The 27,865-nt window shown below is 39.6% G+C and overlaps 1 protein-coding gene across 1 annotated transcript; it reads left to right on the top strand.

Moving 5' to 3' along the window:
• The first annotated feature begins 535 nt into the window (after positions 1 to 535).
• On the top strand, positions 536 to 27,865 carry Arcn1 (archain 1). Its single transcript, XM_020169062.2, has 10 exons — positions 536 to 693; positions 13,387 to 13,650; positions 14,332 to 14,511; positions 14,636 to 14,841; positions 15,770 to 15,934; positions 18,900 to 19,065; positions 21,394 to 21,541; positions 22,065 to 22,173; positions 25,243 to 25,447; positions 27,372 to 27,865. The coding sequence occupies exons 1-10, from the start codon at positions 691 to 693 to the stop codon at positions 27,459 to 27,461; spliced, it is 1,536 nt and encodes a 511-aa protein (XP_020024651.1). The 5' UTR covers positions 536 to 690; the 3' UTR covers positions 27,462 to 27,865.

Raw genomic sequence — 27,865 nt, 5'->3', positions numbered from 1 at the left:
CGCCCTGTTTTGTATTGGGTATTTTTGAAATAGAGTCTCGCGAACTATCTGCACTGGTTGACTTTGAACTGCGATCCTCTGCCTCCTGAGTAGCTAGGATTACATACGTCACGCCCGCTGTACTCTAATTTTTTTTTTTTTTGTCAGTAATGAGGCTTGAACTCAGGGCCTCAGGCTTGCCAGGCAAGTGTTCCAGCACTTGAGCCATGCCCTCAGCCCAACCCTTTGTTCATTTCTACATTGGGTGGTCTTTTATTGTAGAGTTGTAAGAGTTCTTTATGTACCCTGAATACTACTCCCTTATGCACACAGGTTATGTTGTATATCACATTATGTAGGGGCTGTGGGAGTGACTTTATCAGCTGTAAGAAGTGACGCCAAACAAACGAAGGCGAGCACAATGCAGGGACAGAGGTGTGAAGTTCTGCAGCTGGGTCCAGCTCTCTGCAAGTCCTGGTTTGTAAAAGCAGCAGCATCCGAGTCCCCATTTGCCCCGCCCCTGCCCCGCCCCTCGCCCTTTGACCCGCGCCGTTTCCGGTTGGAGACGTGGCTCCGGGCCGCCATCTTGGCAAAAGGCGAAGCGGCGGCGGCTCCTGTCAGGGGGGCAGCAGGTCCAGAGCGGCCGGTGCTCCCCTTCCCTGACCCAGCCCTAGCTCCGGAGCGCGGGTGCGCCCCACCAGCGCCCTCACCATGGTAAGATCCGAGTCAGGACCCGAACTCTCGGGGGGCGGGCCTCGCTCGCCCCCTCTCCCTGCCGGCCCGGCTGGTGCTGGGGCCGCGGCGCCCTGCCCCGCGCCGAGGGTCTGGCGCCGGCTGCTTCCCGGGGGGCTCCGGGAGCAAGGGGGGGGGCTTCCTTTTGCCTGTTCCCGGCTCCCCGGGAGCTTCGAGGGGGACGCACCCCGGTCCCTGTCGCCGTGCCCGCCGCACCCCGCCCCCAGCTGCGGCCGGACCCGGGGTTTTGCCCGGCGAGATCCTCGTCGGGTCGTGGCATTGGCCCTGGGCGCCGAGGTCCAGCCGCTGCCCTCGCTGGGCGCCGGGGCTCCGCGGGCAAGGCCTCTCGGGAGCCTCGCGTCCTTTTTTTGTGTCTTCGGAAGGGGGAAATGGAGGCGCGGAACGGGAAGGAGTAACTTCTAACAGTCATTTGTGAGAGCCCAGCTCTCGAGCCCTTCCCTAACTAGGGCCGTGCAGTTCGCGTCTGTCCACTCGTTAGTGGATGGAGCGAGCCGTCCGAGCACGGGGACCGCTTGTCCCCGTGGAGGGACAAGGTGAGGTGGCATTTGGCAGGCAGCTGTCTCAGAGCAGGGGTGGTTGCGACCTGCGTTGTCGCTTGCCTTGCATGCTTTATCTTGGTGCTAGAGAGAGAGGAAAAGTGGACGTGGGCGGGGATGGGAGAGAACCCAGAAGTGCTGACTGCACCAAATCCTCCTCTATCGCGTGCTTCCTGGATATTCGGGAAGTGGGGGACGTTCTGTGAGGAGAGAGACAGACGGACAGACAGATAGCTCTGCCCTTCGATCTTTTGGGAGATGTTCTTTGTTGTTGTTGTTCTTTGGCAATTTGGTGTAGATCGCGACACAGTGTAATCTGGTGCCATTCATATTAAATAATAATGGAGACTCTTTAGATGAGAGCTTGGATAGTGGGGAGATTCATCCTTAGACTTTAAACCACTCAAAAAAATTTCCCCCAGCCTCAGATGTGTAAATTGCGTCAAGCTGGTTTGCCTCCTAAAACTTTTGTGTTAGACATAAAATTTCCCAAAACTCTTTTTTTTTTTTTTTTTTTTTCATTTCCACTAGGAGGCTCAGTATTTGGATTGTGATTAAAAAAAACAGAAAATCATCCACTTTCTTTTACATTCTGGAAGTATTCATAGTGCATTTTAGAATGTTATAAATTTAATAGAATTAAATCCTTATGTAAATAAAATATAGGCAATCTTTACAAAATCTTGTTAAAATGTTCTTATAATTTAGTGTTTTTAATTTATTGACGATTGAGGTATGGTAAGACTGTGTTGTAATGCATATATAAAACATAACTTGCTCATTCTTTTGACATGCGTTCAAAGCAGTTGTGTCGTATGTTTCTGAATTATTGCGACTTGGCATGATTCAGATGCCCACAGGTTTGTGTGCTCTGGAGAACAGTTTGTCTCAGTACATTCTGCTCTGTCCACTCTTAAGACATATTACTATTTCCTTGTAATGTCCTTGACCCTTACTCCATTTCCAAAGAGATCCTTGTACAGTAGAAATGTGCAAATGGAGCTATGTCAAAACTTCTACAAAAACGTTGGTTTTATCTGGGAAATTTGAAAGGGCTTTACATTGAACAGTCAGCTACCAAGTAAATTCTGTAACTAACATTTCACTGAACTTATTTTTATCATACAGCTAATCATTCATCCCCACTCCATGTTTTTAAAAAGACTTTTTTTTCTTTTTTGGTGGGACTGGGGTTTGAACACAAGGATTCACACTTGCAAAGCAGGAGTTCTACTGCTTGAGCCACACCTCCAGTTCGTTTTCTCTAGTTATTTTGGAGATGAGAGCTGCCCAGCTTCAAAAATACATTTTAAAGCAAGTTGCAGATACATAAACATCATTTTTGGAAAAGTGCATTCTCTTTGGCTTTAATTATTGAAATAAGTGCAAAATGTCCTAAACTGCAAAGTCTCATAGATATATAAATGGATAAAAACCAGAAATGAGTGGTTTATGCTGGTTTCATCATAACATGAAGTATACGCAGAGGTATCTTCTTTTTGACTGTAGTCACTGTTTTTCTTGTTGACAGCCTGGTAGCTGAGGCTGACCTCAAACTCAAGGGCCTCCTGCCTCAGCCCCCTGGGTGCTGGGATTATAGGCATGTACCACCAAACCCAGCTGAAGGACATCTTTTCTTTTCTTTCTTACAGTACTGGGGTTTGAATTCAGGGCCTTGTGCTTTTGAGGCATGTGTTCTACCATGTGAGCCACTCCTCCAGCCCTTTTGGGTTTAGGTATTTTTCAAATGGGGTCTCTCGTGTGTGTGCCCAGGCCAGCCTAGACTATAGTCCTCCTATTTATGCTTCCTGTGTATCTGGGATGATGTATGTGCCACCACACCCAGCTTTTATTGGGTAAGATGAGGTTACAGGAACTTTTTTGTCCTTGCTGGCCTCAAGATTTGATCCTTTCAATCTCAGCCTCCCAAGTAGCTAGGATTACAGGCATAAGCAACCATGCCAGGCTCTGAAAGGTATGTTTTGATCTCTTTTCTACAAATTAATGAGAACATGTTCTTATTTTCTTAATATTTATCAAACAGCATTATAGTCAGTTCTTTTTCTTACTAAGAAGAACTTTCTTATTCTTACATTTGAATAAACCTGATATTAAGTCTCATAATAGCACCCATCTGAAAAATCTTTGCTTATTTAATGAATACTGTTCTTATTTACTAATAGACAGCGAGTAAACTTATGTGATAGTCACATTAAACATAAATGATCACATTAAGTTCGGTTCCCCAAAATCATTAGGTTTAATACTGGTTTTGTGTAGTTAGTCTGCCCATGGAGTCTAGGCACTGTGACCTCCCTCCCTGTAATCCCAGGAGGTGGAGGTTGGGAGGATCTTGCTTCCAGGCCACCCCTGGCAAAAATTAAGTGAAATCCCATCTTAACAAATAAGCTTGGCATGGTGGTGTGTGTCTGCGATTCCAGATACATGGCCATAGGTAAGAAGATTCCAGTCTGAGGCTGGGAAAAGCTTGTACAAGACTATCTGAAAAATAACTAAAGCAAAAAATAACAGTGGGGGGGGAGCAAAACTGGGGATCTGGCTCAAGATGTAAAGTGTCTGCCAAGAATGTGTAAGGTTTTTAGTTCAAACCTCAGTACCATTACCCCCCAAAAAAAGGCAAGTGATTGTCCTTATTTTCCTTTGATTTACCATCTGTTTATGGCTTCTTATAGAGAATTCTCTGCAGTAACTGATAACAATGTCTTTTTTTTTTTTAAGGTGGGATCCAGGTTTGAACCCAGGGCTTTGTGCTTGCAAAGCAGGTGCAATACTGCTTGAGCTACACCTCCAGTCCATTTTGCTCTTGTTATTTTGGAGATGGAGTTTCACCAACTATTTACCTAGGCTGGCCTTGAACCTCCATCGTACTGATCTTGGCCTCCTAAGTAACTAGGATTACAGGTGTGAGCCACCAGCGCCCAGCTCTCTCTTTTTTTTTTTTTTTTAAATTCTCTGTAAGGTTTTGTTTAGAACACAAAAATGATGGGCTTAAAATACTGAGTAAATTTCAAGTTTCAGCAGATTGTATTGTAATTGTATCTGTAAGTTTTTTGTTTTTGTTTTTGTTTTTTTGGTGGAACTGAGGTTTGAACTCTGCTTAGTGCTTGCAAGCAGGCACTCTTCCGCTTAAGCCATACCTTCAGTCCACTTTGCTCTGGTTAGTTTGCAGATGGGGTCTCTATTTACCTGGGCTGGCCTTGAGCCTTGATCCTCCTGATCTCAGGCTCCCAAGTAGCTAGGAATAATCTTAGCTCACCTATAAAGGCGTGAGTAACTGGAACCTATCTTGCATTTTCTCTGTAATTACTTCTTGTAAATAGGACAGACTAGATAAAGAGTTCTCTGATATTTGTAGAAAGTAGCTTTAATATGACAATGGATTTTTTTTTTTCTTTTTTTCAGTGCTTTTTGAACTCCAACTCTCATGCTTCCTAGGAAGGCATTCTATCACTTGAGCCATGCTTCCAGCCCATGACCATGAATTTTATGTGTGTACACACATACAATATTTTAGTGCATCACAAAGGAGAAAGTGACTATAATTCTAGTATCCTGAAGCATTTAGACATTCAAGGAAGACCTTGATACTTTTTAGAGAATTGTACATTTTTATGCTGAATTACTACCTTTTATTCTGTTGTCTGTTTGTGGCTTTCTTGTTTGTTTTTTGAAATAGTATCATACTGTGTAGCCCAAACTTGTCTCCAACTTGTGAGCCTGAGTCTCTCAAGTGCTGGGAATACAGGTGTATGCCACCATACTTAGCTACCACCACCATACTTAGCTACCACCTTTTATTTTTTTACTTTTCCTTTTTTTTTTGGTGGGACTGGCTCCCCCCACCCCCACCCCAATACTTGGGCTTGATGAACTCAGGGCCTACACCTTGAACCACTCCACCAGCCCTTTTTTGTGATGGTGTTTTTGAGGTAGGGTCTCATGAACTATTTGCCCAGGCTGGCTTTGAACCTCAGTCCTTCTGATTTCTACCTCCTGAATAGCTAGGATTACTGGCACCCAGCTTGGGACTGGGTTTTGAACTCAGGGCTTCACACTTGCAAAGCAGGAGCTTTACTGTTTGATCCACACTTCCAGTCCAATCTGCTATCATTATTTTGGAGATGGGATCTTGTGAACTATTTGCCTGGTCTGGCCTCTAACCACAAGCCTTCTGATTTCAGCCTCCCAAGTACCTAGGATTACAGGCATGAGACATCAGCCCCTGGCAAAAAAAAAAAATCAGTTTTATAGAGAATCATATTTCTTTATCATATTTCTTTTCTTTATCAAAGAAAATTGTAGTAGGAAAATTAGTTTACCTTTTAGTATATGCTGTGTTACAATAATTGGTAAACATTAATAAATATTGATATTAAGAGTTTTATTATATGAAGGCGTTTAAGAAGACAAATTTAATTTAGTGTAAGATAAATTTATCTTGGTTAGAGGTAACCTTGTAGCCTTATGGTACTGTAACACAGTGATAGAGACCTGTGTCAGCTTCATGGACTGAACAGTTATGATATCCTGGGTATTTTGCGGTATGTGCTATACTTAGTGTGGGCAATTTTTTCCCCTGTGGTTTTTTTAATAGCTCAGGCTGGCTTAGCACTCAGTGTTATAGCCCAGGCTAGCCTCAAACTCGCAATCTTGGCTTAGCGTCCTGAGGGCTGGAATTACAGGTGTGTACTGTCATGCCCTGTTCATACAGGGAACTTTAATCCTATTTTGGGAGCCTTATTTTGTGTATATCTGGATAGTGGAGTGACTCAATTAGAGTCTTAGCACTTTTTTGAGACTTATTTTACTCTACTGCTTATCTTTACATTCTCAATCCCTGAATTAATCAAAGCATGATTCAGATGTTATTTCTACTGTCAAGTCGTCCCTGATCTTACTGGTCATATCCTTTTATCAGGATACTCTTAGGTTACTTAACCATACTCTGCCTTACATTATAGTTTTTATGTTTATCATCCCTACCAAACTTCTTTTGAGCAGAATGCCAGTCTCTTTCATCTTAATTCTCAGAGAGCATCTAGAATGTATATAATAGGATTTGATAAATAATTATTCGGGCCTGGTGTTATGGTAGACTATAGTCATGACTATAATCCTAGCACTTGGGAGGTGGAAACTGGAGAATCTCTAGTTCAAGACGAGCCTGGGCTACATATTGAGTTCTTGGCCAGCCTGAGCTACATAGTGAGACCGTCTCAAAAAAAAAAAAAAAAAAAAAAAGTAGCTGAAGATTCAGCTTGGTGGTAGAATGCTGACCTAGCATGCCCAAAGCCCTGGGTGTTCAATCCCTAGCACTGACTGGAGAAAAAAAAGAAAAAGGAAAGAAACATCAGTTAATTGTTGTAATAACACTGTTAAGCAGGAATCCCAGATACCTATAATTACTTTTTGAACATGCTTAGTCAATACAGTAGCATAAATGAGTTGCCCCTCCACAGCATACACCTTCTGATTCATGTTGCCTTTGATGTTAATTTTTACCTAATTCCTACCTATATGGTATGGAGATGTTTTTAAGCTACTGGAACCCTAAAACCTACCCTTGAATTTGTAAATATTTTATCTAATAGACTTACTAGATTTGTTAGATACAGGATTTGTGTTACATATTGTATGTTCATACAGGTCTGAAATTTTGGTCTTTCTCTAAATATACATTTGATGTATTTTATGCATTCAAAACTTTGTAATTTTTTTTTCAGCAGTACTGGGGGTTGAACTCAGGATCTCACTCTCTTGCTAGGCAAAGCTCCACCATTTGAGCCATTCCATGAGCTATAAAACTACAAAATTCTAATGTAGGGGGCCATGGTATCCTAGGGCTGTGATTCTTAACCTTTCAGGGTGAGGTTGGGATTGTAATTACAGTATGTTCCTGTTTATTAATAGTACTTCTCGCTGATATAAAGTGATTATCTGTGAACCTTGTGAGAATTACTATTCTAGAAGATCTATGAATTCCCTGAGATTATGTGTAAAAGTTTTCAGAAATCGGGGCCCTGGTGGCTCACACCTATAATCCTGTCTACTCAGGAGGCAGAGACCAGGAGGATCCTGGTTCAAGACCAGCCTGAGGCAAATAGTTAAAAAAAAAAAAAAAAATTTTTTTTAGGAACATAGTTAGTATCCATTATTTAAATAGCATAGCATGGGTAAACCCCTAAATGTAGTAAAAATCCATTCTCTTGAAGTTGTATAAATTATCTTAATAGATATGTTTTTATTAATAATGGTGCTTTTTTACATTTTGAGTATGTGTGATCTAAGTTATAAAATGGTTTGGTTTACAGTTTATTATAGTCATTTGGCTGTCATAATAGCTTGATTCAGATGATGCTCTGTCATAAGAAAAGAAACTAATGCCAAGAAAAGTGACTAACTTCAGGTTAGACAGAAAGTATGTAGAAAATCAAGACTCAGAATACATATTTTCTCACACTGATTTGATTTTTCTGGCATATCAGCTTGGCATTCTTTCAGTTAGTCTTTGGGAAGAGGAAAAACCAGTGTGAGATAATCCTAAAGGAAAGGGAATTTCCCATTTTTTTGATGAGAAGCTTAAGAAGAAAAGCTTTTTACTTATATCTACATGTCTAAAATTACATGACTTTAATTTAGAAATAATTACTTTTTCCCCATTCTTACACACATGAAATAGTTTTATCCAAATTTACAAACATCATCGTCATCACTAGAACCACTTTTGAATCATCTGTTTTCTATTTTTATTTATTTTTTGTTGTTGATACTGGGGTTTGAACTCAGGGTCTCACACTTGCTAGGCAAGCCTCTACCACTTAAACCACTCTATCAGCCCTCATCTGTTTTCTAGATTTTAAAAAATTTAGGAAGGAGTGTTCTTAGGGTTTGAACTCAGGGCCTTGAACTCAGGGCCTTGCATTTATTGAGCAGGTAGTTTACCATTTGAGCCATGCGCTTAGCCCATAAAAACTCATTTGTATTAACGTTAAGACAGTCGGGGGCTTTTTTTGGGGGGGAGGTTAGGGCATTTATTTATAGACAAGGTCTCAGTTTGTAGCCCAGGCTGACCTCAAATTTGCTTTGTAGCCCAGGCTGGCCTCAAACTTTTGATCCTCCTGCCTTCCCAGTACTGGAATTGTAGGAGGATGCCATTACACTAGGCCAGGACAACTGATTTTTAAAAGAGATTTGTAATTGACATCCAGCACTTGAAATTTGTGGGTTCTGGTCCTCAGGATTATTACTTAAATCATGTGGACTTTTATTAATACATGCAAGACTAGAATAGTTTGTTACTTAGATTGTTCAACATGAAGTAATTGCAGAGTGCTTTTTTTTTTCTTTTCTCTCTACCTCCCAGCCCTTTTTGCTTTAGGTATTTTTTCAATAGGACTCAAGTTTTTGCTCAGGCAGCCTGGACCTCAGTTCCCCCTTTTATGCCTCCCACATAGTTGGGATGACAGGTATATGCCACCATGCCCAGCTCATGGGTGAAAATGGACTAACTTTTGTCTAGGCTGGCCTCCAAGCTTGAGCCTCCCAATCTCCAGCTACCTTTTCTTAGTAGCTGGGATTATAGGCTTTACAATGACAAAGAACAGAAGGATTAGAATCTGTACAACTTTTTTTTTTTTTTTTTTTAAAGATAAAAAACCTTGCTAAGCACCTGTGGCTCATGCCTGTAACCCTGGATGATCAGGAGGCAGAGATTAGGAGGATCCTGGCTTGAGGCCAGCCTGGGTAAATAGTTCATGAGAAACCCTCTCCCCCACCCCCCCAATCTCTAAAATAACCAGAACAAAAGAGGTTGGAGGTATGGCTCAATTGGTAGAGCACCTGCTTTGCAAGCATGAAGCCCTGAGTTCAGACCCGTTCCTACCAAAAAACCCCAGTACCCAACACCAAGAAAGGGCTGGCAGAATGACTCAAGTGGTAGAGTGCCTGACTCGAAAGCATGAGGCCTTGAGTTCAAAACCCCAGTAACACACACACACACACACACACACACACACACACACACACACACACACAAGATAAGAATCCTTATTTTAGTACTGGAGATACATAGCTTGGTGGTAGAGCGCTTGCCTAGCATGTGCAAGGTCCTGGGTTCAAATTTCAGCATTGCAAAAAAAGAATACTTACTTTAAAAATATTTTAAATTTATGTATTGTGATTTATTTTCACACCTAAAATTTATCAGTAATTATTTAGTATCACCAACTGTTGTTCATTTACTGTTCAAATTTGATTTATATATTGTGATAGATTGGTATCTTTTAATCTATGGGCTTTCCCACTATTCCTTTTTTTAAATTATTATTGATATAATAATTTACATAACATAAAATTTAGCCATCTAAAGCCAGGCGCCGATAACTCACACCTGTATCCTAGCTACTCAGGAAGCAGAGATCTGGAGGATGGAGGTTTGAAGCCAGCCCAGGCAAAGAGTTCACAAGACCCTATCTCAAAGAAACTCATCACAACAAGAGGGCTGGTGGAGTGGCTCAAGGTGTAGGCCCTTAGTTCAAACCCCAGTACCACCAGGGGGAAAAAAAAATAGCCATCTAAGTATACCATTAAGTGGGTTTGCACAAAATCGTGCAACTATAGCTACTTTTTTTTTGGTGGAGGGGGTAGATCTAGGGTTTGAACCCAGGACTTCATGTTCAGAAAGCATGTACTCTGCTGCTTAAGCCATGCCTCTGTTTATTTTGGAGATGAGGTCTTAAAAACTATTTTCCTGGGCTGGCCTTGAATGGCAATCTTTCTCCTGATCTCAGCCTCTCAAGTAGCTAGGAATTCAGGCGTGAGTAGTGCCTCACTGTATCACTACTTTTTAAGCATAGAACATTTGCATCATCCCAAAAGAAACTCCATACCTATTAGCAGTCATTCCCTTCTCCCCTGTCTCAGCCCCTGGCAGCCACTAATCTAGTTCTTTCACTATGAATTTGTCTGTTCTAGATAATTCATATAAATGGAATCATGTAACATACAGGTTTTATTTTTTGTTTTGGTTTGGTTTTTTTGGCTGTGCTGGGAATTGGACTCAGGACCTTGCTCATGCTAGGGAGTGCTCTACTGCTGAGCTACATCTCCAGCCCAAGATAAGGCCTTTTTTTTGCATGTAGTTTCTTTCACTTAGCATAATAATTTTAAGGTTCATCTATAGTTACAGTGTGCATCAGTACTTTATTCCTTTTGGCGGGGGACTATACTGGGGTTTGAATGGAGGGTCTGCACTTGCCAGGCAACCCACCCAGTACTTTATTCTTTTTTGTACCTAAATAATAGTCCGAAGCACGATAGTATTATCGCTTCAGATTTCAGATAAGAAAACCTGCCCCATATTCATTTGAAGTAAATTAGTCAGTAAAAATAAAAATCAGTTCATTAGAGGGAAATTATTTGTGTAAGATACAGATGAAACACTTTCCAATATGAATTTATTTTTTTATCTTGGTACTTAGAAACAAACATGATGGTAATTGTCTTGCAGATACCTAAAAAAAAGTATTAAATCTATGAGAATTATTTGAATTGACTTATTTTTTAAATGGTTCACCTGTAGTTGTCAGATTTCCATAAAGTTGAGAAGCTTGACCAGTAGGATTTTGATTATGTGTACATAGTCTTTTTGTTATTGTTATTTGTGCTTGTGAACTCTTGGGTTTCTGTGCTGAAGAGACTTAACACTTCTTAACTTTTCTTACTCCTGGTATTGGCACTTGAGGTCTCTTCTTCCTTTGGTGCTTTGTTTTGTTTATTGAACTGCCAGATGCCAAAGGAAGGTTGTTGGATCTTAATCATTGCCCAGTGTCAAAGCAATGTGACACTGTAAAAACATTGTGTCCTTTAGATTTTCATTTTACAGATTGCTTACATATCAGGGAGTAGGAAATCTTTTTTTTTTTTTTCTCTTTTAGAACTTGTTTTACTGTGTAGTCCAGGCTGACGTCACATTTGTTTGATTATCCTGCCTGAGCCTCTCACATGCTGGAGTTAACAGATGTGCACCACTACATCTGCAATATACTTTTAATCTGTCTGATCAGTTATCAGTCTTCACTATGGAAATCTCTGTGTTTCTTAGAAAATGTTTAAGCTATTCTTTATGGGTGTGCCAAAGCTGAGAGTAACCCAACTCTAAGTCATACTTGATGCATTAATGAGAAAAAAAATTACTGTTTTGTGTGTGTGTGTGGGGGGGGTGCTGGTGGTTGAACCCAGAGCCTTCTGCATGGTGGCTCAAAATTCTTTTGGGGGATGGAGTGGGGAGTTTGATGATATGAGATTTGAACCTGAGGGCTTTGCACTTGGTAGGGCAGGTGCTCTACCACTTGAGCCAGACCTTCAGCCCACGGAGGAGGGATTTTTTTCCCTTCCCTCTCCTCCCCTCCCTTCCCCTCCCTTTCCTTCCCTCCCCTCTCCTCTGCTCCCTTCCCTTCCCCTTCTTCCTTCCCTTTCCCCTCTTCCTTCCCTTTCCTTTCCGTCTTTCTTTCTTGTACTGGGGCTTGAACTCATGGCCTTCACCTTGAGCCACTCCACCAGCCCTCTTTTTGTGAAAGGTTTTTCGAGATAGGGTCTCTCGGAACTATTTACTTGGACTGGCTTCAAACAACGATCATCTTGATCTCTGCCTCAAAGATTATGGGGTGAGCCACCAGCACCTGGGAAGGGATTTTAAAAGCTTGTATTCAGAGCAAGAGAATTACAAATAGATAGAAATAGAGACAATCTGCATTTAAGCCATCTATCAACAGAGAAAATGTTTATAACTCAAATCTTATTTTGCTTCCATTTTCTCCAACCTGAAGAAATATTTTAATCTTGATTGTTTTGTTTTTGTTATTGCACCAGGAGTACATTGTGATATTTAGAAAATTTCTTATAATATGTTATAGTTGAATTCACCCCTTCTGTCATTCTCCTTTCTCCCTCCCTCCAACCTTGAAACTTTGTAATTCTTATCTTCCTCCTTATTTCTCAGCTTTTGCAAGATTGCTTGATAAAATGTTGTATTTCACCCATTAATTTTTTTATTTTGTCTGAACTTAGGGCCTCCAGTTTGCTAGTCAGGTACTCTACCACTTGAGTCACTCCTCCAGCCCTAGTTCTCTCTTTGTCTCTTCCAGGTATACCTGAAACACTTTTTTTTTTCTTGTTTCCTAAATATATAATCTTTTTTTGTTTTTATTGGCAGATATGAAATTGTACGTAGTGAGGGGTCTCATCATATTTCCATACGTGCAAGTAATGTGCTTTGATCGTATTTACCCTTCTTAATTTTTCTTACGTGACTTATTTTATGTAATAATACGTAAGAGTATTATTACTCTTTTCTCATGTGATACGTTGTGGGATTTGCTTATTTCACTTAATATGATGGCTTCTAGTTTCATCCATTTTTTTCAGAAAATTATATAATTTCCCCTTCCTTCCTTCCCTCCTTCCCTTCCTCCATCCCTCTCTCCTTCCCTCCCTTTTGGTGGGACTGGAGTTTGAACTCAGGACTTCACACTTGGCAAAGCAGGTACTGTGCTACTTGAGCCACACCTCTTCCAATCCATTTTGCTCTAGTTATTTTGGAGATGAGATCTGGCAAACTAGTAGCCTGGGCTGGCCTCAAACTGAACCTGTCAATTTCAGCCCCTTAGGTAGCTAAAATTATAGGCATGAGCCACTATCACCTGGTCTATAGTGGTGTCTTTATCATAAGCTAACTTTGATCATTTGTGTATATAGCCAGAAGTAGTATGACTGGATCATATGGGAGTTCTATTTTTAATTTTTTTAAGAACCTTCATTGTGTTTATACCTGGAAAACACTATTCTTCATCTTTCCTGCTTTTCTTTCTCTTGGGTTCTTCTTCCCCTCTGCTGGCTCCATTAAGAAGTTCATGTGCGAGCATGAGGGCCTTGAGAGCCTGGCAGATCCCAACAAGGGGGAGTTATGTCCAAAAATTATTTCTTCACTGAGTTTTTCTTTAGGTATGTTATGAAAAACTGAAAATGTCATTCTGTGGATGATTTCCTGAGAGATGTGAAGAAGTAATTAATTAGTACTTTATGTGTATGTTTCTCTCAGGTGCTGTTGGCAGCAGCAGTCTGCACAAAAGCAGGAAAGGCTATTGTTTCTCGACAGTTTGTGGAGATGACCCGAACTCGGATTGAGGGTTTATTAGCAGCTTTTCCAAAACTCATGAACACTGGAAAACAACATACATTTGTTGAAACAGAGAGTGTAAGATATGTCTACCAGCCTATGGAAAAACTGTACATGGTATTGATCACTACCAAAAACAGCAACATTTTAGAAGATTTGGAGACCCTAAGGCTCTTCTCAAGAGTGGTAAGAATTCTGTAGCTCTGGATTCCACTTTTAATTGTATTACATTTTTTTGTGTGTGTGAAACTAATTTATCCTCGAAAGCAACTGATACTGGTGGCTTGTTCCTGTAACTCCTGATTTTTTTTTTTTTCCTTTTTCTTTTTTTTGGGGGGAGTGGGTGGAAAGGGTGGTGCTGGGGATAGAAAGAACCCAGAACCTTGCACATTCTAGCATTCTAAGCAAATGCTCTGTCTCTCAGCTACACCTCCAGCCACTGCAGCTCCTTAGTCATTTAGCAGACAAAATTTTGGGGAGTTTATGTTTCAAACAAGAATACAGGAATTGCTCTTTCATGTAGTTCTTAAGTAGTTACTCAAATCTGCCTTTGTGTTTCTGAAACTTGTTTGGCCATGCTTGCTTTTTTTATGTAGGACACACATACACACAAACTAAGCCAAAAGTCTTACTTAAAATAAAGACTAGAAGGAACTAAGAAGGGATTTAGGTTTTTTGACGTTCATGTACTTTAAAGAATAAGACTTAGAGAGCTGGCAGAGTGGCTCAAGTAGGAGAATACTTGCCTAGCAAGTGTGAGGCCCTGAGTTCAAACCCCAGTACCACCAAAAAAAAATAATAATAAAAGTTAGAAACATAACTGTGATATATTCTAAGTTTTTCTTTTCCATTGCTGCCCATGATTAGATCCCTGAATATTGCCGAGCCCTGGAAGAGAATGAAATATCTGAGCACTGTTTTGATTTGATTTTTGCTTTTGATGAAATTGTTGCCTTGGGATACCGGGAGAATGTTAACCTGGCACAGATCAGAACCTTCACAGAAATGGATTCTCATGAGGAGAAGGTGTTCAGAGCAGTCAGAGAGGTAAGTGGAGTCTTCTGCCAGTTTGAATGTCTTTCTCTTAGCCTTCACTAATCTTATTTTCCTGATTTTACTTACTAATTAGTGTACATTACTCAAAACCACATCCACATATGTCCTTCTGTAGACTCAAGAACGTGAAGCCAAGGCTGAGATGCGGCGTAAAGCAAAGGAATTACAACAGGCCCGAAGGGATGCAGAGAGACAGGGGAAAAAAGCACCAGGATTTGGGGGATTTGGTAGCTCTGCGGTATCTGGAGGGAGCACAGCTGCCATGATCACAGAGACCATCATTGAAACTGATAAACCCAAAGTGGCACCTGCACCAGCCAGGTATAATCCAGTATATTACCAGTAACCCTAGGATGCCAGGGGAAGACTATATTGTATGTGTCTTTGGACTGATATATGATTTCTAGGCACGCTATAAATAATGAGGGACTTGAGGAATAAGGTGTGATACTAAAGTTGGCTACATAAAATATGGGGATAAAGGAGATATCTGAATGGTGTTTTCCCTTTTGTGTAAAAAAGGAGTTCTTTTATGAATTATCTTAGTTTTTTGTCTTATTTGGGGAAAAGAGGGGATATTTATAGGATGTGGATCTTTAATCTCAGTGTCAAGAGGAATCGCTGAACTACCTGAAATTACCAGCTAACTTTTGTTTATACGTAGTTACATTTATCTGGATGGAAGGTACAGAATTTTTATTAGCTATGTGTAATTATAATATACCCTTTGGTCTTGGGTACTTGAAGCTTACATACTAATAACAGCTGCCACCTAGTGTGGTGGCACACAACTGTAATCCCAGCACTTGGGAGACTGAGGCAGGAGGATGGAGTTTGAGGGTAGCCTGGGCTACTTAGCAGATTCCAGGCCAGCCAGGACAACAGAGTGAGACCTTGTCTGAAAAAGAAAAAACAAAACCCTGGTATCCCAGCTCTTGAGAAGGCTGAAGGAGGAGGATTATGAATTCAAGGCTAGGCTGGGCTACATAGTAAGACCCTATATAAACTGCCAGCACTCCCCAAGAAAATAGTGATGATAATGACTGTTAGTTTGGTCAGATTCATATTAGATCATCAGTAGTATAGTTGTCCACCAGTGCCAGAAATCTTGACTTTTCTCCTTGAGTTCTTAAAAAGTGTTCTTAAAAAATAGCTTCAGGAAAAGCTTTGTTGATACGGGGTCATTAATAATTGGGCTTTTTTGCATTTTTCTCACGAATGTTTTCTTACTTCATGGTTGTCTACTTAGGCCTTCAGGCCCCAGCAAGGCTTTGAAACTTGGAGCCAAAGGAAAGGAAGTAGATAACTTTGTGGACAAATTGAAATCTGAAGGTGAAACTATCGTGTCCTCTAATATGGGCAAACGTACCTCTGAAGCAACCAAGGTGCACACACCACCTGTTAATATGGAAAGGTAAATAACTTTTTCAGTAAAGCCAGATGATATGATTTATGATTTTTTTTTAAGTTCTTTGATTTTTTTTTAAGTTCTTTCAATATGCTATAAATTTCTTTTGTGCTTTTTTTTTTTTTTTTTTTTTTTTTGGCTTGGGATCAAACCATTTTTTGTGTGCCTTTTAATCTTTCCTGATTTAAAAGATTTATTCTGAACATATTCCTTATATTAGTACAAGGACTTTTTCCTTTAACCATGATTGGGGGCTCACAGACTTCTATTTTCTGTGAAGCTTAGAACTTGTCTTTTTATCAGATAAATTAGACAAAAATAACTTGTCTTCATGCCTTGTATGTAATTTGTCTCTTAAAATGTATTTGGTTAGAGAACTAAAGCAATGATAACTCCATACTATATTTTGACATGTCTTTTCTAGTTAAACTCTAAAGAGAGCCAGTCTTTAACCCAAAACTCATAAATATCTTTAACAGCAAATTAACATTTTGCCTTTTAAGTATTTAATCTAGTGTAGAGTGTTTTGTTGTGTTGCCATTGTTGTTTTTGTGTGGTTTGGTTGGTTTGGTGATTTTTTCCTTGTGTTGAGATCAAACCCAGGTCCTTGCATATACTAGGAGAGCTACCACTGAGCTACATCCTTAGTCCCAGTGTAGAGTATTTTGATTTGTCTTCTACCTCAGGGCTGAAGCAGTGGTTGGTGACATTTTGAAGAGGTAGGTTAATTAAGTTCACATATTCATTACTCAGATTTCTTGTCTTGAAGCCCAGACCTTCTACTATTGCTGATGGTTTTGAGGTCAAGTGAAAGATGAGTCTGGAAAGATACCTCTGTCAGGTGTATGTAAAAGGAGAATATTTACTCTTTATGTGTCCTGTTCTTTATCAAGTGAACAGAATTAAATCTGTATAAATCTCTTGACTCACCAAAGTACCTATGTTATTCCTAGTGGTTGCTTTGAGAGAGACGAGAGGTATCAACTTTTAAACATGGCGACACCACATATTAGAAAGCTTAAGACTCTTTTCTAAATAATGAAGTACCTCTTGAGTACAGAGCAAACTCTTGGAAGGTGAAGTGGGACCATGCATTGAGTTAAGTCATAGACCTTTGTGTTCTTGAGTCTGAGGCCTTTGTTTCTGGGAAGACCTAAGGATTGGAACAAAGGACCAAGTAAGGGACCAAAATATTCTTTGTAGCATCTCAATTCACCCAACTAACTATAGTTCTGTTACAGAATAAATATGGGTAGATTGTTAGAATTGCCCATAGCAGCAGCACTCTGTAGTTTTACTATTCTTAAGTTACACAATCCTATAGTAAAATTTAAAAGATTCGAAAGTCTTGATATATAAAGTCTTCCTGCCACCCAGCTATGCAAATTTTTCATTGTGGCGGCAACTAATATTAACTTGGTTTTGTTTTTGGCAGTACTAGGGTTTGAACTCAGGGCCTACACCTTGAGCCACTCCACCAGCTCTTTTTTGTGATGGATTATTTGAACTGTGATCCTCCTGATCTCCTGGTCTCCTGAGTAGCTAGAATTACAGGTGTTAGCCACTGTTCCCGGCTTAACTTGGTTTTTATATGTCCTTTTGAGGGACTTGTCAATGGTATATAAATAAATAAAAACATATCCTTATTTTATCTTTTTATACAAAGCAGCATACTGGACATATTCTGTAATTTCATTTTTCATTAATTGGGAGGTAAGAATTTCCTTATTTGAGGGCTGGAGATGCAGTTCAGTGGTAGAGCACTTGGCTTAGCATGTGTGAGGTCCTGGGTTTGATCCCGAGCACACATGAGAAAAAAAAGGAAGTAAGGAAAGGAGAGGAAGGGAGGAAGGAAGGCGAAAAAAAGAAAAAGAAAAAAGAACACCATATCTTATTGGAAGCTATAGAGACATAACATCACAATGTCAAATCCTAGGTTGAATCCTGTACTATGTCCTGTAATAAGATATTAGGTCAACTGACAAAATTGGCATATGGTTGGCAGAGTGGATAAAAGTATTAATTTCATTGTAGGTTTCTTTTCATTTGTAAATTTTGTTTTATTTTTTTGGTGGTGATAAAGATTAAACTCAGCCTCATGCATGCTAGGCAGGGGCTTTAGCAATGAGCCCAAGAAGATCCCTATTCTTAGAAAATATATGCTAAAGTATTTAGGGGTAAAGGGCTAAGATGTTTATAAAAATCAAATGCATACCTAACATATAATATTTAGAGAGAAAATAGGCATGTGCAAATGATAAAATAAATAGGATAAAGTGTTTAGAAATAGGTCATCGTAGTGTATGACTGTAACCTCAGCTACAGGGAGGCACAGGTAGGAAGTTCACAGTTTGAGGTTGGCCCAGGCAAAAACTCGACACCCTATCCAAAAATTAGCTAAAACGAAGGGCTGAGGGTGTGACTCACACGGTAGAGTGCCTACCTAGCAATCACAAGACCCTGAGTTCAAACCCCAGTACCGTTTCTCCACACACCACCTCCCAGACCAAAAAAAAAAAGTTAAAAACAGGTAAATATTTGTAAAGGGTGTATCTGTATTTTTTGTATAATTTTTAATTTTTTAAAAAAGTTTGAAATTTTCAAGTAGAAAATTTTTTTTTTCCTTTTTTTTTTCCCCTCATAGCTTCCTAGTAGTATTCATCTGTGTAGTTATACTTTTTGTATTTAAGCAACCCTCAACTCCATGGACATTTAAACTTCTGCTATTACAAACACAGTGAATAAACTTAGTACGTTGTTTTGCACAGGTGAGGATTTATCTTTAGGATAAAAGATAAATTCTAATAAATTCTAGAGAAGAATTGCTGGATTGAAAAGTATATACTTTAATTTCTACAGCAAAAATAGTACCTTTTAAAAAAGTTGTTGATGGCTAATCCCCATTAAACCCTGGGGAAAAAACATTCTGGTTTCTACCTTTCTGAACAGACTTGTTACATTCTTGTTGTAGTGTGCATATGAAGATTGAAGAAAAGATCACACTAACCTGTGGGCGAGATGGAGGATTACAGAATATGGAATTACATGGCATGATCATGCTTAGGATCTCAGATGACAAATTTGGCCGAATTCGTCTTCACGTGGAAAACGAGGATAAGAAAGGAGTGCAACTACAAGTGCGTAGAGCCTTTTGATACAGAGCACTTAGACCTGTCTACCTAGCAGTGGTTGTCTTTCTTTCTTTTTTTTTTTATTCTTGCAGTACTGGGGATGAACCCAGATCCTCAAGAACACTAGGCAAGTGTTCTGCCACTGAGCTATATTTCCAAGTCATGTGAGGCATAGAACACAGAAAATTATTTGAGTTATATAGCTAATGCCATTCTGGATGCATAGGAAAGAAGGTGTTTGCGGCGGGGGGGGGGGGGGTGACAATAGGGGAGACTGTACATATACAGTGGCTTTTTAATACTAGAAGTAAATGAAAGATCATTTTGAAATTTAATAGATGACTTCATACTCATTGACAATAGTTTATCTTAGTATCTTAGCTGGGTGCTGGTGGCTCATGCCTGTAATCCTAGCATAAGGCAGAGATCAGGAGGATCACAGTTCAAAGCCAGCCTGCAAATAGTTTAAGAGACCCTATCTCAAAAAACCCATCACAAAAAAGGGGGCTGGTGGACTGACTTGAAAGTGTAGGCCCTGAGTTCAGATTCCAGTGCTGGAAAAAAAAAATAGTTTATCCTTGACATACAGTTTTAAAACAAACAAAAAAACCCCCAAGGTTTTATCCAGGCATGGTGGTTCAAGTCTATAATCCCAGCACTCGGGAGGCTGATGTGGGATGACTGTGAATTCCAAGCCAGTAGGGGCTACATGGAGACATCCTGTCTTAGAAAACAGAACAAATCTGAGATTTTAAAATTTAAGAAGGTATTAAAGCAGATTTGATACTAAATTTAAGCATTCTGCCGCTTTATAAACTGCCAGTGCTTGTTTTGTTAGCTGAATGGTAGTATCTATGCTTGAAAAATCCATAACATCCTTACAAAATACAAACCTCAGTACCACCCTCCCCCAAAGAAACATGTGTTCCAAGTATTGAATATATTTGAGCCCTTCTTATTTTTGGGTTGTTTTGTTTTGGCAGTACTGAGGATTGCATCCAAGACCTTGTACTTAGGTACTTAGGAAAGTGCTCCACCACTTCTGCCACACCCTAGCCCAAACTCAAAAAAAAAAAAATTTTTTTTTCCCGGCACTGGGGTTTGAACTCAGGATCCACATTTACTAGGCAGGCGTTCTTACTGCTTTAGCCACTCTGCCACTCTGTGATGGGTTTTTTTGAGATAGGGTCTCATAAACTGTTTGCCTGGGGCTGGCTTTGAACTGCATTCCTCCTGATCTCTGCCTCCAGAGTAGCTAGAATTATAGGCATGAGCCACCATGCCTGACTGAAGATCATCTTGCATATACCTCCTGAGTAGCTGGAATTACAGGCTTGTACCATCACACCTGACACAGTTCTTGTCACATTTTATGTAGGTGGTTGATCTTAGGCCTCTTGTGATAAGAGAACCTTTTTCAGGAAAGAGTGTTTCTTGTCTGTTTTTCAACCAACATAGAATTCTCTTTTGGAAGTTGTACTTACATTATTTGAAAGCAGATTTGCTGGCTGCTAAAGTGTATGTAAATTGATATCCAAAAATGGCTTCTTTTTCTTTTTTTTCTACTAGTACTATTTCTTATGAAAAGATTAGATTATTTTAGCTGGGTGTGATGGCACATAGGAGGCTGAGGCAAGAGAATCTTTAAAGGCCGGCTCAGGCTTTATAGGAGACCCTGTCCTCCCCAAAAAAAAAAAAGATTAGACTATTTTAATTGTCCTGAGTTTGAACAATTTTAGCTCTCTAGATGAATTTAAGACTAAACTTGACACAAAGCTTTTCCCTCTCATCTGTTTACATAAGACCAGGGCTAATATCTGACCCAGGCAGCTGATTAGTATTAGTGTCTGACCCCACTTTCTGCTTGGCGAGTCTGGCCTCATTAAGAGCATGTTCCTTTTGAAGTAGTTTTGAAAAAGACTTATCATTGGTCTGTAATTTTTTTTTAGTTATAAACTTGTTCCTGGGTTGGTTTTGGAGAGGGGGTGTTTTTGTATTTTGAGTCAGGGTCTTACTATGTCCAGCTAAATGTCTTACATTTTTGAAGAAGGTAAATCTTCCTTCAAAACCAAAAAAAGTTGGGATTTATTAATTACCTTATTTTAGATGTTTAGATTGTGAGCCATGTAAGCACAGGAAGATGTATTTCCTTTCATCATTTCTTTTTTTTTTTTTTTTTTTTTTCCTTTTATTATTCATATGTGCATACAAGGCTTGGGTCATTTCTCCCCTCTGCCCCCACCCCCTCCCTTACCACCCACTCCGCCCCCTCCCTCTCCCCGCCACTCCTTTCATCATTTCTGAGCCTCAGTTTTCCTTCCCTTTTCACTCCAGACCCATCCAAATGTGGATAAAAAGCTCTTCACTGCAGAGTCTCTAATTGGCCTGAAGAATCCGGAGAAGTCTTTTCCAGTCAATAGTGATGTAGGAGTGCTAAAGTGGAGACTACAAACCACAGAAGAATCTTTGATTCCATTGACAAGTAAGTGCCCTGGCCAGTTCCCCTGTGCTCATTTACACTGAGAACTAGAAGTAGGCCTGGCTTATCTTGTCTTATCATTGCCACAGCAAACTTCTTTTGACAAAATGACCCACTTTTCAGAACATTTCGTATATTTTAATCCTTTGCTTTAATTTTTAGCAATTTTAATTTTAGAATTGTTTATTTATTTATTGGTGGAACTGGAGTTTGAACTCAGAGCCTATACCTTGAGCCACTCTACCAGCCCTTTTTTGTGATGGGTTTTTTCAAGATAGGGTCTCGGGAACTATTTGCCCAAACAGCAATCTTCTGATCTCTGTCTCCTGAGTAGCTAGGATTATTGGCATGAGTCACCAGCGCCCGGCTGAAATTGTTATTTTATAGTTTACATTAGGATGTTTTAGGCCTGCAGCTGTCAGTCAGCTTGGATTTGCCATCAGCTTTCCTTCAATTTTTCCTACACTTGATCTTAGACCAAAGAAGCAATTCCATTCTTTTTCTGATGTTATGTTTTTGTCCTCAGTTAATTGCTGGCCCTCGGAGAGTGGAAATGGCTGTGATGTCAACATAGAATATGAGCTACAGGAAGATAATTTAGAACTGAATGACGTGGTTATCACCATCCCACTCCCGTAAGTGGAGTTCCTTCCATTAACTTATTGAACTGGTCTTTTGGAACTTGTTTTGGAGGCAGTCCTTACTATCTATTCTAAGAAACTTGCTTTTTTTTTCTTCTTGTTGTATTGGAAATTGAACCAAGGGCCTTGTGCTTGCTTGCTAACAAGAGCTCCACCACTTGAGCTGTGTCCTCTGCTCTGATACTTACTTTTTAAAAAGCTCAGTGCCTATCAGCTGTATGATTTCACTTCTGTGACTTTCTGGAAAAGGTAATAACTCTTCAAACAGAAATCAGGAGGTAGAGAGGAAGGTACTTGGCTGCAAAGGAGAAAAGGGAACTTTTTTTTTTTTTTTTGACAGTACTGGGGATTGAATCATGCTAGGTAGGCAGGCATTCTGTTATTTGAGTCACACTCAACAACCTGCAGAAGGAGACTTTTTGAGGGGTGATTCTGAAAATGTTTTATGATTTGTATTAGTGGTGACTACAAGATCATACACATTTGTCAGAATGCATTGAGTTATACACTTTGAAAGGCTTGGATTTTACTGACTTTCAAACCAAACCATACAAACAAACCAATTGTAATTTGGAAGCTGTTTTTCAGAAACAGCTTGTTCATGTAGTAATGAGTATTTTCAGAAGGACATGCCCCTTTTCAGTCAAACTCTCTGTTTGGCTTGGGTTTTTTTTTTTTGGTGGTACTGGGGCTTGAGCTCAGGGCCTCATGCTTGCTAGGCAAGCACTCTACCACTTAAACCACTCTACCAGTCCTTTTCAGTGTTGGGTTTTTTCCAGATAGAGTCTTGTGATCTATTTGCTTGGGCTGGCTTGGAACCTCGATCCTCCTGGTGTTTGCTTCCTGAGTAGCTAGGATTACCATTGTGAGCCACCAGTGCCTGGCTTCTGTTTTGCTTTAAAACTTACAGAGAAACCAAGTCTATTAGACTGAATTTTTATTTTTTACTTGCTTTCTAAGCTTTACTTAAAGATATGTTCAGTGAAAGTCTTGATACTTGCTTAAACAACATACCATTTCAGTAAATTTTCTAACAGCTTTGTTAGGGTATAATTAACATATAATAGACTACATATATTTAAATTTTGCAGCGTGATAAGCTTTGCATGTATGCACCTGTGAAATCATCAATACAACCAAGATAACAAAAATGTCTGCCAGTTCCCAAAATTTAGTTCTGATAATTTTTTTGTTGTGTACTTGAAATAGCCTGCTTTCTGGAATCATCTGGAAGTATTCTCTACCTTAAGTTTATTTCTTTAAGCATTTCCAGTGGGTTATGGACTACATTATTTTACCAGTAAATCCTAGCTCCTTTCCTCAACCCTTCAGGCCTGACATGATTAAGTGTGGGATTTAATTATTCTTAGAATATCTTTATGGGTTTTTTTTTTTCTCCACTACTGGGATTTGAACTCAGGGCCTACACCTTGAGCCACTCCACCAGACTTTTTTGTGATGGGTTTTTTTAAAAATAGATTCTCTCAAACTGTTTGCCAGGGCTGGCTTCAAACCATGATCCTCCATTGAGCTCTACCTCCTGAGTAGCTGGGATTGCAGGTGTGAGCCACTGGTGCCTGGCATCTTTACTGTTACATTGTTCAGTTATTATTGCAGGGAAAATGATACTAACTTAATTTGTTATTTTGTTCCCTTTTTGATAATTCAGGTCTCTATATGATCAAGTTCTAGTTTTTGTCAGTCTTCCTTCCATTTCTTAAAATATGCTATATTACCAAGCCAAGTCTGGTGGTATATGCTTATAATCCTAGCACTGGGGAGGTTGAGGCAGGAGAATCAAGGCCAGCTTGGGCTACACAACAAGATCCTTTCTCAAAAAATCAGTAAATCAATAAATGCTATATTACCAATATCCCCTTTAATAGGGTAACCATCTTAATCTTCACAGCTTGGATATTCTTTCAGAACAATAGATGGCTGCCTTGAACCATTGTAGACTTGGGTGTTGATGACAGGTGGGGTTTTGTTTGTCAAGATTTATTTTGCTAGACTATTTTTAGGATGCCACAATTTTTAGGCCTTTCTATCCACCCTGTAATTGTGGTTGTGGTAGTTTCCTGTATCTTAGTTCAATTTTGCAATGGTCTCTAGAAGAGAACATTTAGACAAAATTTTATTTCACTGTCTCGAACTGATCCAATTAGAAAAAAATCAGAGCAGGAGAAAGAATAAGAGAAACCAGGGCCATAAAATTGATAGGAAAGAGTTAATAAGTAGTCTTACACCACCCTTAAAATTTTGTCTTCCTTATTTACCCTGCCCCTAATGCAAGCACTGAGTGTCACTGGTAAATTAAAAGATGGTAAATTTAGAATGTGTAGGAGTAGGTGACACTGCATGTCAGCCAAGTGTGGGGGTACAAAGTACATCCTAACTAGCCCCAATTCTCTTGCAGAATAAAGACAATTGTGTATCTTCTTCTCATCATATTTCTGTTTTACTCAGGGATAATTATGCTTTCACAAATAAAGTCCTATTACTGGATTCTAAATCAAACCCACTAGCATTAGCTCTATCACCTTCATTCAGTTTGAACCATTCTAAACTCTTGAAAATAAATCTTCTCAAAGACCCAAATTCATCTCCATTATTGGTGTTTAAAGTACCCCCCCCCCATTATCAACCTGTTTTATTCTCCATTGTTATTTAGAGAGTTACACTGAATTAGAATTGCTTCTTGACAGGCCAGTAAACCATTGGTGCAGGATTTTTGCAGCCATATCTTGCTTTGACCATTTGCAGTTTCAATCCCTTGCAAGCTCCTAGGTCTGGTCCATAAATTTGAGCAGCCCCCTAGGGCTATCTGCCAAGTACCTGTTTTTGTGTATTTTTGTATTTAAAAAGGAATTGAGTAAGATCCTTATCCAAGATGCTAGGACTTTGATCCTTGAAGTTATTAGGTAGTCTTGATTTTTTTGTACGATTGCATAAAAATTGTACTCCTAGAAAATTTGAGGAACATAATCAAAATTTGGAGTTGGTTTTCCTTGATGGATTTCTTTGAACTCTGGACACCTAATTTGACCACATTTCTCATGACAGTTCCGGTGTTGGTGCACCTGTGATTGGTGAGATTGATGGAGAGTATCGACATGACAGTCGGAGAAATACCTTAGAGTGGTGCCTGCCCGTGATTGATGCCAAAAATAAGAGTGGCAGCCTTGAGTTTAGTATTGCTGGACAGCCCAATGACTTCTTCCCTGTTCAAGTTTCCTTCATCTCCAAAAAAAATTACTGCAACATACAGGTACTACATTTGAATATAGAGCATATATGGGGGAAGCAATAGGACAGATGCCTGATAGGTGGCATGGGTACATGTCAAGAGCAAAAATCAGAAAGGCTGGTTAGGTCCCCTATAGATTACACTTATGACTCATTGAAATTCCTCACCTGTTTCATCTTGTGTTTCCTGTATAGATCAAAGTAAACTGAATATGAATGTGCATAGAACTACTGTGAATTGCAAAAGACTCATATGCACTTAATTGTCTATTTTTTAACCTCACATATTTTAAAATCCATTTGCTAAAACACCTAACACATGACATTATAATGCCTGTTGTCAGTTTTTATCCAAGAAATTAAAGTTTTATATTTCATTTATTTGTGGTGCTGAGGATTCAACCCAGGGCCTTGTGCATACTAGGCAAGAACTGAGTACACCCCCATGCCAAAAATTTTTTATTTAGAAGGTAAAATTACTGCAAAAGGGCTGAGGATGTGGCTCAGTGGTAGGGTACTTGCCTAACATGCACAAGACCCTCAGTTGGGGGTCCCCAGCACCACACACACAAAATTGCTGCAAAAGAAAAAATGTGATTCTAATACAAATGAAAATGATTTTTATGACATTGTTCTCATGAGCCATTTCTGTTCTAAACTTCGTCCTTTAATTGAGCAAAGCAATGAAAGTGTGTAATCTGTTCCTTTTTTTTTTTTTTTTTTGGTACTGGGGTTTGAATTGAGCCTTGTGCTTGCTATGCAGGCACTCTACTACTTTAGCCACACCCCCAGCTTAGGTTATGTTTTAGATAGAGGTTTTCCTCCTGTGCTAGCCTAGACAGTGGTCCTCTTTCCTATATGTCCCCTTTAGCTGGGGTTTACAAGTGTTTGTCACTACTATCTGACTTATTGTTGAGGTGAGGTCTTGCTAATTTTTTGCCAGATCTGGCATAAAACCACAGTCTTCCAAATTTCTGCCTCCAGAACAGCTGGGATTACAGGTGTGAGTGATTGTGCCTGCCTAATCTATTTCTTTTTTTTTTCCCCCCTTTTTTGGTGCTGGGGGTTGAACTCTGAGCCTTACATTTGATAGGAGGTGCTCTATCACTTGAGCCACTCTGCCAGCCCTAATCTGCTCCTTTAGATCACTATTTTTAATTCACAAATACTTACATACACATTTCATACTTTTTTTTAGTTGCAGTTTCCTCTGTTGGGTGATGCCAAAGAGTTCTTTCTCCTCTAGTTGCTGGCATAATCTTATCGGTATTGGGAGACACTCTATTAAGCCCAAGAAATGGGGTTAAATAGAAATGGCTACATTTTCCTGTTTGGGAAAATACTCCTCTCTCAAAACCTCATTAGAAAGTATGAATCAGTGGTTTATGCGCTTTTTTCATGTGTTACTGTGTTGGTGCCATTATAGGCACCATTGTTACAGGTAATTAATTAAACTCAATTTATTGTTATTTATAAAGATAAAAAAAATCTTGTTGTAAGGATCAGCCATGCCTAGAAAATCAGTATGGTGGAGCAGCTGGGCAGGGCTTTGGACATAGATAAGAGCAAATCTAATGAGTAATGTTAAAGAGTTTGATAGAACACTGCAACTGGGGTCAAAATATTATTGTGATAAAGTGTCTGTAAATTTCATAGGCTTTATAGGATGCCACTGGACTCTACCTGCTCGTTCTGGAGTGTTTACTTATTGCTAATACTACTCTACATCTCATTGCAGCAGTCATCCTGTAGATAGAGAGCAGACTGACTGTGTTGGTAGGGAAGAGTGATGCTGTGAGCTGCACTTGTGAATTGAACACTTTTTATTATGTCTAAGCTACTTTCATACTGCTTGTAGAGAATTTTATCTATTTTGTAATGAGAATTTAAGAGCATCTTTGAGTTTAGCTTCCTTTTGCCTTACCGTACTCTGTTTATTTTCCTAGGTTACCAAAGTGACCCAGGTAGATGGAAACAGCCCTGTCAGGTTTTCCACAGAGACCACTTTCCTAGTGGATAAGTATGAAATCCTGTAATATCCAGAAGAAAGAACCGAAAAGGAAAACTTTCAAATTAATAAAGAAGAAGCCAAAAGTGGCTGAAGAGTTTTTCCAAATTTACAAGCCATTGGAGACCCTTTTTTTCTGATACAGTGCACGTTCTCTGCGCGCAAGGACCCTCAGCTAACCCCCAGTGTTTCAGTGTCACAGAGACATTGTTTGACAAAGAAATGACACAGACATAAAGGGAAAGGCTGCTGATTTCTTTGGCAGATATTACTGGCCAGCAGGAAAGCAAGCTCTCCAGAGAATGCCCTCAGTAAACACCTCATCTGCCTTCACCCAAGTTGCTCCTTTATTTTAATTCCTGATATAGTTGTACTTCGTACTTTGTTTTTTTAAAATTTTCTCCATAAATTTTAATCTTTCATTCTCCTTTC

This window comes from Castor canadensis, chromosome 2 (genome assembly GCF_047511655.1).
Source record: "Castor canadensis chromosome 2, mCasCan1.hap1v2, whole genome shotgun sequence".
Lineage (NCBI taxonomy): Eukaryota > Metazoa > Chordata > Mammalia > Rodentia > Castoridae > Castor > Castor canadensis.
Note: the sequence above shows the minus strand (reverse complement) of the source record. Positions and strands in the feature narration are given on the sequence as shown.